Source organism: Malaclemys terrapin, chromosome 6, assembly GCF_027887155.1.
Source record: "Malaclemys terrapin pileata isolate rMalTer1 chromosome 6, rMalTer1.hap1, whole genome shotgun sequence".
Lineage (NCBI taxonomy): Eukaryota > Metazoa > Chordata > Testudines > Emydidae > Malaclemys > Malaclemys terrapin.
In genome coordinates this window covers 132,428,737-132,442,699 of record NC_071510.1, presented here as the reverse complement: position 1 = coordinate 132,442,699, position 13,963 = coordinate 132,428,737, and the positions used below count along the sequence as shown (strand labels likewise).

The following is a 13,963-nucleotide window of genomic DNA, read 5'->3' as shown; positions in this document are numbered from 1 at the left end:
GGTCACCTTATCTGCAGATGATTTCCCAGTGGACCCGTACCAGTGTCTGCAGAGAAATGACGGCCCAGCGCACTGCTACGACGTACAGGCCGTGACAGCCGCATCGGTGCCTTCCGCAACGCTCACCTGCCTTCTTCTCTTCTGGCATCACGGTGTGACACAGCGAGAGTAACCGGAAAAACCCGTGTGTCGCGGCATCGTCCAGCTTCACGGCTTCCACCAGGCTGTGGTCGTAGAACACGAACTTTGGGTCAGCCAGTTGGTTGTACGAGAAATCGACCTTCTCTGTGTGCTGCAAAGGTGAGGCTCAGGGTCAGCCGGGCAGCTCGCCGCCTCGCCGCGCTCACAGGGCTCTCCACCCCTGTGACTGCCCTCCCCCCGCACTCGCGGTGATCCCCCTCCCCCACAACTGCCCTCCCCCCCCACTCCCAGTGAACCTCTCCTCCACGACACCCCCCACACTCGCGGTGATCCCCCTCCCCCACAGCTGCCCTCCCCCCACACTCCCAGTGAACCCCTCCGCACTCGCGGTGATCCCCCTCCCCCACACTCCCAGTGAACCCCTCCCCCATGACTGCCCCCCTGCACTGGTGATGATCCCCCTCCCCCACGACTGCCCCCCACTCTCAGAGATCCCCCTCCCCCATGATTGCCCCCCACTCTCACAGTGATCCCCCTCCCGCACGACTGCCCCCTCCGCACTTGCGGTGATCTCCCTCCCCCACGACTGCCCTCCCCACTCGTGGTGACCCCCCTCCCCCACGACTGCCCTCCACCCCCACTCACAGTCAGGGCCGGCTCTAGGGTTTTTGCCGCCCCCAACAAAAAAAACAAAAAAAAAACAACCTCCGAGAGCGCAACTCCCGAAGCGAAAAAACCCAAAACCTACCCGGAATGCCGCCCCCGGAATTGGGCCACCCCAAGCACATGCTTGGTTTGCTGGTGCCTAGAGCCAGCCCTACTCACAGTCATCCCCTACCATGCCTCCCCGCCCTGCACTCAGCGACCTCCCGTCCCCACGATTGCCCAAGCTGCCCCTGCACTCCCAGTGATCTGCCCACATGCTCACAGAGATTCCCTCCCGCATGGGGAACTCCCCGCGACCCCTGCTCCCCCTTCCCCGCAACCCCCTTTCCCCTCGGGGCGTTACCCCCACCATGCCTCCCTCCCCACACTCACGCTGATCTCCCCGCACAACCCCTGCTCATAGGGTTCCCCTACCGCAACCTCTCCCTGAATTCACGGGGATCGCTCTTGCAGGACATCCCCTCCCTGACCGAATGGGTCATGACACCCCGCTGTCACCGACACCCTGCCCCCCGGTGTGAGTCTGCTCATTCCAATGAGAGCCAGACAGGACTCCTCTGTGCCCTCGCCATGTTCTCCCGGGCAGGGGAGAAACCCACCTGGAACGGTAACCTGATGTCAGGCTTAAACTCTACCCACCCCTCACCAGCTCTGAAACAAAGACACACTGAACGGAGCTCTCTCCCTTTGGTGGGACCCAGCGGCCCAGCAGCCAGCAGTTGGGTTTTAACGTGACCCTTCGCAGTGGGAAGATGCCGCACAGAGCGGATTCCCGCCCCAGCTCCAGGGAGGTCACATGTCTAGAACGAGTCCTGGGTTTCGACCAGCCCAAGATGACACTTGGCCCCTACCAACGGAGCAAATCCCCCGCACTAATGTGTGCAGCAGAGCTCAGCCAGCCGGAGCACAATGCGTGTGAGTGTCAAACCTCTGAGCTGCTAGTCCTGTGCTGCCCTGAGGGGCTGGGGGCTGGCAGATCTCCCACAGGGGGGTGGCTTGGCAAGAAACAGGCATTTCTTCCGCAACAAATAAATCCTCCACATTCTGCTGCCTGAGAGAGTGGGAACTGACTGGATCCTCGTTGCTCATTTTCAGACTCTCTAATGTTTGAGGTTTTAAAAAAGGGGCAGCCTTTGGAGATGCCAGTGTTTTGGGGTGTGGGCAGAGCCCCACTGTCACTCACCTGCTTCAATTTGCAAATTTCCCACTTTTTAATTAACACGCAGGCCCTGCTGGTCACATGTGCTGAATACCCAGTTCAAGGGAGCGAGCGGTGGTCACGCAGCACCTCAGAAAGCCACCCCCCCCAGCTTGAACCTGGTCCCCAGGGGGACAGCCAGGCTCTGGCAGATCTCAGGAGGCCTGTCACTGCAGGGCTCCCCTCTGTAGGTGCTAGGTGTGTGTGTGGGGGTGCGTGTTATACCTGGGTGGGGTATGGCATGCGTCCATTGGAGCCTACACCAGCAGGGTGGCAGAGAACACAGACCCTGCTGGCAGCTAACCACGTACCTCAGTGATCTCAATCCTCTGCCCAGCCATGTTGTACACATCACCTGCAGGTTACAAACACAGAGCGAGGTCACACACACACACACTGCAGCTGAGAGCGTGAGGCTGAGCGTGCACATTCCTTGGGAGTGGGAAGCTGGGCCAGGAAGGAGACTTCGCTGTCTAGTATGAAAGGCACAACAGAGCAAGCTCTCTCTCTGTCCCTGCCCAGAGCACAGGTCCACAACGTGGGGGCAATAAACAGCCGCCTGCTTGTTCCTACCCCTGAAGTGATGGCAATCGTGGACACTGAAAAACTGCTGGAAATGCCCTAGGCCAAGAGTGGATTCTTCTGCGTTGTAGGAAGAGGGGTGAACCACTTCGCCACTTTCTCGGCAGGTGTCAAAGGCTTCCCTGGCGGAGTTTGGGTTAGCTTTACTGCTCTTCCAGAGGGAGGGGTATACTGATATAACTGCCACCCGCCTTCATGCAGCCTGCTGATTTGATCAAACAGCTTCTCCATTAACCTACCTGCAATGTGACCCGGGGATTAAAGGGCACATGAAAAGACCAAGCAACTGACAAGCTCATAAAGGGGACAGGAACCTGGATGAAAACCAGCTGGCTCAAACTGAACCCAGCAAGCACTGAGGAAGCCAGCTGGCAGAGGGAAATGCCTTCAGGAAATGATTGACACCACCTTTCCAAGGGCCTCTCCCCTCTGGCATTGGAGACAGGGCACAGCTCTGGGGTCATACTAGACATGCAAAGCCCCTCCTTCCCCTCTCCAGATAGCAATACTGCTCCATCCATTCCTCGTGGACAGGCACCTGGCCACAGTGGTTCATGAATTCATCACCTTCAGCACGCACTGCTGCAACTCATTCTATCCAGATAAGCTCACCGGGAAGCTACAGGTGGTGCACAGCACAATGACCTCTCTCTTAAATGGTACACGCTGGAGAGAGCATATTACAGATGTGACGCACCCCTGCACTGGAGCCCCAATCCCTGCCACAGCCCCTTCATGGCTCTGGAACTCACAAAGTATTAATGGAATAGGCCAACACTCAGAAGCCGCCCCGCCTTCTGAGATCTGCACCACAGCTGCGATCCTCTGGAGAGCACCTCTAGCAGAGCCCAGGTGTCACCTCAAAGAGCTGAGGACAGTCTTCTCAACAGCTGACCCACGCCTCCAGAGCACGCTTCCAAGGAACAGCCCTAACCCTAATATCTCCAGGTCATAATCCAGCACTCATCCTTTCTACCATGGTTTTCCTCAAAGACCCAGAACAGAAGATGCCCCAGTAGCATGATCCAAGGAAGAAGCCCACCATTAACTAAACAGTAGGAGAGAGACTTGAGTGTCCATCTTCCGGACAGTTCCCACTGGTTTCTAGAATGTGCATGCAATGCCTTCCTACTGTGGTGGGTTGGTGGACAGTAAATAGAGAGAGGATGGGCAGATGATGGAAAGAGAGAATAACGCTCAGGCTTTGATTAATATAGTGTTAAAGTGGATTAATGACAGGTTTCAGAGTTGCATCCGAAGAAGTGGGCTGTAGTCCACGAAAGCTTATGCTCTAATAAATTTGTTAGTCTCTAAGGTGCCACAAGTACTCCTGTTCTTTTTAAAGTGGATTAAGTAATTCTCATACGGTACAATTTATTAAAGTAATTTCCCCCACTTCCTACAAGTCCTTTTCTTCTGGATATCTTATGGTATTCCATTTCTGTGACCCAAGAAGACAGAAGAGATCTGGCAGAAGGTATAGGGAGGAAGATCAGAGATGTTCGTACCATAGGATTTCCCATTAATGGAGCACTTGTTGAAAGCCATGATGTTCTGAGTGAGAGTTCCTGTTTTGTCCGAGAAGATGTACTTGATTTGTCCCAGCTCTTCATTGAGGGTGGTGGTGCGGGCCTGGGCTGGCGTATCATTCAGCGGGTAATACATTTTACGGTCCCAGTCAATGTAGAAGCTGTTGCCCAGGCGTATAATCTCTACACTGGGGACAAGGGAAAGAGAAGATGATGGAAAATTCATTAGGTTAGGGAATAGGATCTTCTCTCTTCAGCTTTAGGGCCAGCAGCTGCAGTTAGGACAGGAATCCAAGCATCGTGGTGGGCTGGTGTATCCATCAGACCATCCTGAGATGGCTGCAGGTCACATGCATTTTAAAGCTGCTATGACAAGCACCATGAAAACAGCTGCTAGACCAAAGTCCAGGTTCCTTCTGGGTTTTTAATACCTTTTTAGAATAGATTTCAAAAGCTTCACAGCCACACGCACTTCAGAGAGACTGAGATAGTGCTGCTTTCTCCTAACCTATGACCAGTCTAGACGGGTGCTCGACGCTGTCTGTGTAAGCCAGGCATGGGGCCCGGGTGGCTGAAAGTATGCCTGGCAAAAATACCCCCTGGGTGTGGGGCAAGAGGCAGCCAGCCCTCCCCAAACTGGGCAGTACTGACAGGGGAGAGGGTGTGGTTGAGTTAGTCCTTCCCGGGAGCAGGCTTTGCACTCCAGTGACAGAAACCCGGAGGGAGGGTGTGGTGTGAATGGTGCCCAGAGGTGAATCCCACCCCAGGACTCCGAAGGCCCCGTTAACCCTGCTGTGATTAACCAGTAGCACTGCACTCTGGGACCTGAAGCCTGTGTAGGCCACAGCTCCAAACTGAAGGGGAACACAGCTGCATTGATCTGCTTCATTTTCTGCACATTAGGGTGCAGCGTTCAGGTTGAATGGGTTTAATGGGGTTCTCAGCTGGGCAAAGCTAGGATGCCCCACGAATTAGCGTGCAGCATGCAGGAGAGCCAGTAATGGTGGCCTTTCTGAAGAAGCTTGAATAAGGCAATCTGACCTTCAGACAAGTGAGCCCTTGAGTGATTTAATGTAATCAGAGAGATTTATTCGTAAGTAAGCAACTTGAATTTCCATTTCACTGTCACTGTGAACTACTGGAGGGGAAAAGAATGAATTCTGTGCATGCTCTAAACAGCTCCAGAATGTAACTTCCAACCTCCTAATCCAGAGTGCCACCATTCACCCTCCCTAAGAGCCGTACTGAAAAACCAGCCGCCATCATTCAGCCCTGTGCTTAGTGCTTTGACAGCATAATCCCTCCCCACACCACCTCGAGGAATGTTATGCTAAATATTGAGAGGCAAATCCTGGTCCCACTGTAATAAATCGCAAAACTCTGAGAAGTGAGATGTAAACGGTAATAAATGAACACCTCTCCTTTGTCTCACGCTAGCAGCTCCTATCTGAGGAGCTCAACTTGCTTCCCAGATGCGCCTCGCTCACCCATTCACCAACCATGTTTGGGCTTTTAGGGTGTAAGCTCTCCAGGGCAGCGACTGTCATTTACTCTGTGTTTGCACCATGCCTAGCACAATGGATTCCCCAGAGTCCTCCAAGTGCTGTTGGAATACCAACGGTAATAAGCTCGTTACTTACGCTTCAAAGCCTCTGCTGTGAACTATGTATTATCCCTAGCTTCGCTTTCAGACGGTGAAAATGTGGCACCCCAGGTAACCAGCAGCCGAGCTGGCCACAGAACCCAGGACTTCTGATGCCTATTCCTGTCTTCTAAGCACAAGCCCATCCTAGGTGGGGGCTCTTTTGGAAGGACACACTTAGATGTCTGGGATCCCTGCTTAATCACAGATGGCCTTTGCTCCAGGTTTGCATAACTCACACACTGCAGACGGCAGAACTCCGAGAGACGCAATCTCGGGGGCTCCTCCTGGGGCAGCCAGCTCTGCCCCAGCCTCCATGCAGGGCTGCGGCAGAATCCCACCCACTGAAGGGACATCTCTATGGTTTAGAGTTATTCTAATGACTCCGTTTCAGTCTCAAAGAACTAACATGGTGATTTTGGGGAGAGGCGGAAAGGGCTTGACTCAAGCACAGAAGGAACGCGTGGTGAAGTCCGTGCTCTTACAGAGGACACTAATCAATACAGACCCGTGGTGGGACCCAGTGGCCAACAGGTATCCTCACTAGATGGCAGCCGTATGCAGAGTTGATTTTGCTGAGAGCGCTCAGCTCTGTCATGCACTCATACAACCGGAAAGCACTGCTCTCTGCTAAGGTGAATATTAAAAAACTCTTTCAAGCAGGAACTGTAACACAAAGGGCAGTCACATACCTGACGTAGAGTGAAATCGGCACCACGGTGTTCAAAATGATCACGTAAGACCAGAACATGAGGAACCCAGAGTAGGGAGCTGAGGTTACGCCATCTGCCCAGGGCAGGTAGACTTGGAAGTAATAGCCCTTGTCGTGTTCCCAGATGCCGTTTCCAATGGCCAGGATGAAACACATCAGGGCTAAAAATGCAAAAATCTGCAACAAGAAGATATGCATTTCAGAAAACAGAGTGTCTTGTGTTCAGTGTGTATGGGCAGTGTCCTGATTACATGGTACAGTAGGAATCAGAGACACAGCGGGGAAAGATCTGCTGGTATTAAGTTACCTGGTCTAACTCCTGGCCAATGCAGGACTGACCATTTATTTCCCAGCTCGGTCATAGACTTTCTGGTTGCCCACAGGAAAGTCACTTAATCCTTCTATGCCTAAATTACCCCATCTGTGAATTGGAAATAACACTTCCCTATCTCAGAGGGGAGCTGAGAAGGGCTCTGATCCTATGGGGCTGGGCACCATATAAGAACCTAGTTAGAGAACCTCCAGGCTGCCTGATCCAAAGACGCTCATAAGAACGGCCAGACTGGGCCAGACCAAAGGTCCATCTAGCCGCAGCAGCCTGTCTTCTGACAGTGGCCAATGCCAGGTGCCCAAGAGGGAATGAACAGAACAGATAATCTTCAAGTGATCCATCCCCCGTCGGCCATTCACAACATCCTCTAGCAAAGAGTTCCACAGGTTGATTGTGCGTTGTGTGAAGAAATACTTCCTTTTGTTTGTTTTAAACCTGCTGCCTATTAAATTTCATTTGGTGATCCCTAGTTCTTCTGTTATGATGACCATATAATACTTCCTTATTTATTTCTCCACACTAGTCATGCTTTTATAGACCTCTATCACATCCCCCCTTAGACGTCTCTTTTCCAAGCTGAAAAGTCCCAGTCTTATTAATCTCTCCTCATACGGAAGCTGTTCCACACTCCTGATAATATTTGTTGCCCTTTTCTGAACCTTTTCCAATTCCAATATATATTTTCTTTTGAGATGGGGCGACCACATCTGCACACAGTATTCAAGATGTGGGTGTACCATGGATTTATATAGAGGCAATGTGATATTTTCTGTCTTATTATCTCTCCCTTTCTTAATGATGCCCAACTTCCTGTTCACTTTTTTGACTGCTGCTGCACATTGAGTGGATGTTTTCAGAGAACTATCCACACTGACTCCAAGATCTTTCTTGAGAGGTAACAGCTAATTTAGCCCCCATCATTTAGTTGCGATTATGTTTTCCGATGTGCAATATTTTGCATTTATCAACATTGAATTTCATCTGCCATTTTGTTGCCCAGTCACCCAGTTTTGTGAGATCCATTTGTAGCGCTTCGCAGTCTGCCTGGGACTCAACTATCTTAAGTAGTTTTGTATCATCTGCAAATTTTTCCACCTCACTGTTTACCCCTTTTTCCAGATCATTTATCTTTTCTCTCACTGCCCTTCACACCTCCTGATACAGCCCCACAGAGACCGAACGCTGCAGAGCGCATGGGATTATCTTTGATGTACTGCAGTTCATCATGGAAAACACGGGTGACTCATTAATAGACTTTGTGGAGGCATTACAAGTGCTAAGGGACAGAAAGCAGCTAAACTTCCTAATATTACAGGTGCACTCATCTGACGGGTACAATTGCTACTTTGCCTCTGACACGATTGTCACCAATGTCCACATCCTCTGTACTTTAGATGTGTGTGCAATACACATGCTTAGGCAAGAGGTCACTAAATGCTTATTTACTTGGCCCCCCCGGTCTGTCTCTATCCACCTGTTGTCTTATACTTAGATTGTAAGCTCCATCTTTTTGCTCTGTTTGTACAGCACCTAGCACAGTGGGGGTCCTGGTCCCTGACTAGGGCTCTGAGATGCTACAGGAATACAAATAACAACAGTGCTCAGTTTTCTTTGAGGGGAGTGAGCTGTTAGCAGAACATCAGTGCTAAGGTATTTTCCTGCTCGGAGAGACGGAAAGAGGGGAATAATGCGGTAGGCTTAGTCACCGCTAACCAGCATGAACCACGCTGTATGGCATGCTGTGTTATTGCTGCAGCACATGGAAAACTAGGAAGTGTACAAATACAGGCCCAGCCAGCAAACACTTGCTCCCTAGAGCCGTGCTTCCCACCGACCTCGGGGTAGGAGAGCGGATGCCTGCTAGTCAATTCCTTGCAAGCGCGGGCCCAAGCTGTTCCTTAGGCAAGCTGATTTCCAGACTGTGACCTCCAGCCATCTCCGTGGGTCCTGCACCCATCTTGGAAGCAAACAGAGAAGGCCTGGGCAGCCAGCAGCGACAGCTCTATTTATCAGAACGTGTCCTTTTCCGAAGTGTGCTAAGCACTGCCTCCCCTCTGCGGCACAAACACAGGCCTTGCATCAAGGGGACTTCCTTCTGCGGGACGGTGTGTCCTAGCCACAGAACATTCGCTTCTTTCGGAGCTCACTAGGGAGTGAGATCTTGCTCCTAACCCGATTTCAACAGACTGCCTGCCGCAGATTCCCACAGAAGCAACCTTTCTAAACATGGAGAAAGGCAGGGGGTCAGTCTGGAGAGAGGGTTATTTCTGCCTGACCTTCGTGAGAGGCAAAGGGACTGCATGTAAACTGGACAGTGTTTCAAGGCCATTTAAAAATTAATTTGTCACTGGGAGAGTTACAGACAATTAAGCACGAACGAGCTTTTCCTGTGTTTACATTGTGCAAGCTTCATTTCACCTGAAGTGAGATATTTTTAGCTCTGTTTTTATTTAGGAAATGATGGCTTTTTGCATTCTTTTGGCTCAGTACGTTGACAGTGCAACACACTGCCTCTGGTCACAATCCTGCCCATTCACCTTTCGGATCCTCTTGGAAGAAAGGAGGCCTTGACCACGTTCCCTTTCGAGCATGAAGGACCTGATTACTGGAGCAAAACTATCTGAGAGCAGGTGTGGGAAGGACCGAGCAGTACTTAGATACCCAAGTATTCGGTGTCTCACGAATGCCTAAGACCAGCAGACACCTGGCCCCATCAGCCAGGGAGAACACAAACAGAGGAGATGCATTCAGCTGCAACTTGCTCAGTTCTCCAAAAACAGCAAGGAGCTAAACTACGCTTGTCTGCACTAACCCTAAAGTGGAGCAGAGAGCTGAGTGGCTCTGAACATGGAAAGAAAGCTCTGTATGTGTGACACACGTAAATTCTGGGAGATGAGTGGTTAACTCTGAGCAAGGGCCATATCCCGAGGTCCTCGGTGTCTGTCATCAACTCCACCTTTTTCCCTTTCCCCCTTCCTGTGGGGTCCCCAGGTGCTCTGTCCTGGACCCTCTCCTCTTTTCCATCTAACGTCAGGAGGAGGAGACATCCCCTGCTGGCATGGGTTCTCTCACCCCACACGGCGCTTCTCCCACAGTCCCTCTGACCCTGCGTCTCGGACGGCCTGCTGCCACCGCTAACTCACCACAGCCCAGGAGTGAACTCTCGCCTCTCTGTCCTCTCCCCTTTCTCCATTACCCCGATAACTCCTCCATTCCTGCCATTGCTTACCCCCGCCCCCAATTCTGGGGTCATCTTTAACTCCTTCCTTCTCCCCTCGCATCCAGGCCATGGCCAAATCCTGCTGCTTCTGTCACCTCCTCTTTTTACAACCCACTCATCCGCCCCCCGAACTACTATCCACATGCTGTCAGCTCCCTTCTCCTCTAATGACAGCGCCTCCTCTTAGGCCTTTGTGAAACTCTGCCCAGAGTCACTCCAGTCCCTGCAGAATGATTCCTGTCATCCTGCTGCCTGGCACACTGACCTCGCCGCTTCACTGCTTCTCACTGCCAATGGCAGTATCGCCCCTGCCCATGCCTCTTTCTGTGTCCCCAGCCCCACGCTGCCAATGACGCAGCCTTGATCCTCCTCTCCTCCCGTCCTTCCACACACAGCTCTGCACCTTCTACCATGCCTGGAACAACCTCCCAAACAGTAACCGGTGGGAAATCCCTCACGCCCTACGCCTGCCGTGGGCCTTGTGGAAAGCAGCACATTCACACTTCAGAAACAGCTGACCAGACCTGGAACTACCAGGCTGGGGCCTGTCATTGCCCTGGTCCTTTGGCTGGAACGTTGCATGTCTCCCCTTGTGCTTCATTTAGTTTCTTTTTTCTCAGATTGCAGACAAAGCTGCCCTACGTCTGTACAGTACCAAGCACGCTGCAGGGTCTACTGTATTCTAATTAATCCCCCCTCTTCTTCTCATTGAAGCCGATGGCTAAATAAGGACTGAGCAAAGACCCCAGGATTGGACCCTGGTGAACAGGAAGAAAGAAGCCCCAGAAGAACAGGTTCCAGAATGGAGCCCTTGGAAGCCACGGGCAGCCTGATCCCTAGACGCTGTCCTACTGAAACAAAATGAGTCTGTGGAAAAACAGAAGGGCAAAGGCATATAGATACTGAGGTAGTTACAAGGCAATGCGAGTATCCAACAGATTCAACAAGACGTGCTGATCTCCTGTGTCAAAGGTGGCCAAGAGATACTGCAACAGCACAGAAATGCGACCCCCCTCGGCCGCCATCACTACCGACTCCCTGGGGGCCGACGCCAGCACTGTGCTTGAGACAAGCGGGAGTTGAGCAGATCCTCATACATGGCAGTGCGAGCACCCAGCTCCCTACAGGGTCCAGGCATTCACAGAATTCCCATGGCAGCCACGGCTCCATGACACGAGGGGGAAATCACCCCAGACAGAGCGGGGTTCACTGTGTGAGAATCACTGGAATTCGGATATCTGTGATGAGTCAAGGGCCAGACTCACAGACCCCTCCATGTCCTGAGCCCTGGAGGCTCTGAGCAACACAAAACTGAGAAGGAAAATGACCTCAAGGTGCCAGGCCAGGTTCTCAGCGGGTGCAAATCAGGGTAACACCACGACAGTCGGTGGAGCTCCCCCCGCGAGCGATCTGCTCCCCCGTGTTTGCGATGGAGCCAGTGTTTGCTGCACCGTTCACTTTATTTTACAAAGGAGAAAATTGTTGGCAAAGGTGCATCACATAATGCCCCAGCTGGTCTGGCTGGCGGGTTTAAACCGAAGTTCAAATGCCAAATAAGCGGTTGGCCAGTCAGAGTACTGCCATGATGTGTGAAGGGGAACGTGTGCTGGCGTGGTCACATCCCCCTGCGGCCGGAGCTGATTTAATGGACATACAAGTGTTCCCTTTTGTGGGCGTTGCACTGGCTCGGGGGAAGCCAGTCTAACCTCGGTTGGTTTGTTATGATTTCAGTCTCGTAACATTAAACTACTGACAGTCTCCATGTCAATGAAGGCGTGCTCTGAAACACAGGGACAGAAGCTGCTATTAAAAGCGAAATATCTGGGCTAAGCTAAATTCTCTTTTCCTTGAGCACACTCCTGAGCTGTTCTTCAAGCAACATGGGATAAGGCACTGGCTAGTGTGTGTGTGAGCACATCTCCCCGTAGGGACAGGGCCCAGCCGCTACGACAGGCGGCTAGACTGCAGCAGCCACTGAAAGGAGCTATGCTTTAAGCTCCAGGCAGAGGCCCTTGGGACCGAATCCCCAGGACTGATCCCTGCTGAGGACGGTGGCATCCACGTGTGAGCAGCTGCAGTTTGTTACAATTGTCAAGAAGTTTCAATCGGCAGCATTTTAATTAGCGGAGAGTCGGAGACTGTCCCCCTGGAGTGTAAATATCTGTTTAGTGCTTTTAAATGTACCACTTGCTAAAACCCCCAGTCTCTGGTTATGAATGAGCGCGTAATATTTTCCTCTAATGCAGGAGCGCCAGTTTAGCGGCCAGCAGAGAGCACCGTGTAATTATCGAATGCTGTGCAGATAGACATTACTGCAGATATCAAGGAAGCCTGAAAGCGAGAAGGAAAAAATCAATGTTTATTTAAACGGAAAACCACAAAAGATATTTGGGAAAATGTTACTCGCAGGCTTCCAAGTGGCTATCCCAACAATGGAGAAAAAGAGCACAGCAAATGAAAGCCATGAAGAGAGGTCCTGGACACTATCAGTTTAATGGCCTAGCTCTGCAGGGTGGGAGTTCTTAAACGGGCTGCAGAAATCCATATGCTAATGTACTTTTCTAGCATTCTTCTTTTTCTCATTAATCCCTTTTGATGTCCCCTCATTTGTCAGGAAAGAGGGTGGAGCACTCTGAAATGATCAACATGTCTGAAGGAGTGAAGACAAATTAATCAGACTTACCACTAACACGAGGACATTCATTAGCCGATCAATGCTGGTCCGTTTAAAGGTTGTTTTCCCACAGTTCTGCATTAATTTGGTGTCTGGCCCTAGTAGATCAAACACAGCCATGATTTTTAAGAACACGGATCAATTCTAGAGCTGCTTCCCTTCGAGACGCCAAAGCACTTTACAAACATACATTAACCCTCACAACCCTCCTGTGAGGCAGGGTCACATTGGTATCCCTGTGTTACAGATGGAGAAACTGAGGCACAGAGCAGTAACGTGACTTGCCCGAAGTCATAGAGAGAGTCAGAAACAGACACCAGAACTCCTGACTCCCGCTCCCTGCTCTCTCCTGCAGCCAGTGCACCCTCCCTTGTGGTTTTAATTTATTTTATGGAGAATAATAGCTACTATATCAGCAGTGACATGCATTGTGCATTGTCACATATGTCTCCAGTGCTACAGAAATAATCCAAATCTCACCTCTATTACAATGTAGATTCCCCCCCACACACTAATACAGGAGGCAATTCTGACACTCTGGTCCAAGGGTGTAACCTGGAGCATGGTGTTTCTCTGGAGCATTGAGTTCCACTAGCTCACTGTGCCCCCAACAGGGTCAGTATTTGAGGACTCTCTGCTCAGGTGGATGGGCTGAGATTTTTCCCATGTTATTTGTTGATCCCAGCTCCAGGGGAAGAGAAGCTGCTCTTTAGGTCAAAGAACCCCATCAAGGTGTGTTGAGATTTTGCAACATAGGGTTCACTATTCCTCTCTCTTGTGGACTGGTCTAGAAAACTTCCCGTTAAAATCCCTCTCACAGGGAGTTTGACGCGTTCCTAGCTTGGGGCTAAGAGGAAGGTTCAACATTCCACTTGTGTTCTCATATCCAGTGGAAACCAAGCTTCCAAAGGGGACAACAGTGGTTCTCCTCTGCCCACTGGGAATTACATGCCCCCCGCCCCGTGACAGTTTTTTCACTCTGCACCTCTGTGTATTCCACCTACCAGCATAAATAACAAGCCCAAAACACCATTCTGTGTTCCTAATGGTGCAGCCCCTCAGCAGCATCTTCTCATTGTCCAGGGCAAATTTCTCCCCGTGGAGAGTAAGAGTCCCCGTGAACTTATCCAGTTTGTTATTCGGTGCCTCACATTTGACTTCACCTGTAAATAGAGATCAGACAATGAAAACCTTCCTGGGACTAGACCCCCACTGGGCAGCACACACAACAGTCTCAGTTATGCCCTGGACAGTGACCATGTCAGGAC

At 51.2% G+C, this 13,963-nt stretch overlaps 1 protein-coding gene across 2 annotated transcripts in view; it reads right to left on the bottom strand.

The window, feature by feature from the left end:
• Window positions 1–13,963, bottom strand: part of LOC128839527 (phospholipid-transporting ATPase ID-like) — a 122,597-nt gene that overhangs the window by 41,229 nt on the left and 67,405 nt on the right. For both annotated transcript variants that reach the window (XM_054032588.1, XM_054032589.1), the window contains exons 10-15: window positions 13,700–13,858; window positions 12,705–12,793; window positions 6,451–6,647; window positions 4,096–4,304; window positions 2,317–2,360; window positions 127–292 (exon numbers count right to left, since the gene is read on the bottom strand). In XM_054032588.1, the coding sequence (XP_053888563.1) occupies window positions 127–292; window positions 2,317–2,360; window positions 4,096–4,304; window positions 6,451–6,647; window positions 12,705–12,793; window positions 13,700–13,858 (864 nt within the window). The remainder of the gene's footprint in view (window positions 1–126; window positions 293–2,316; window positions 2,361–4,095; window positions 4,305–6,450; window positions 6,648–12,704; window positions 12,794–13,699; window positions 13,859–13,963) is intronic.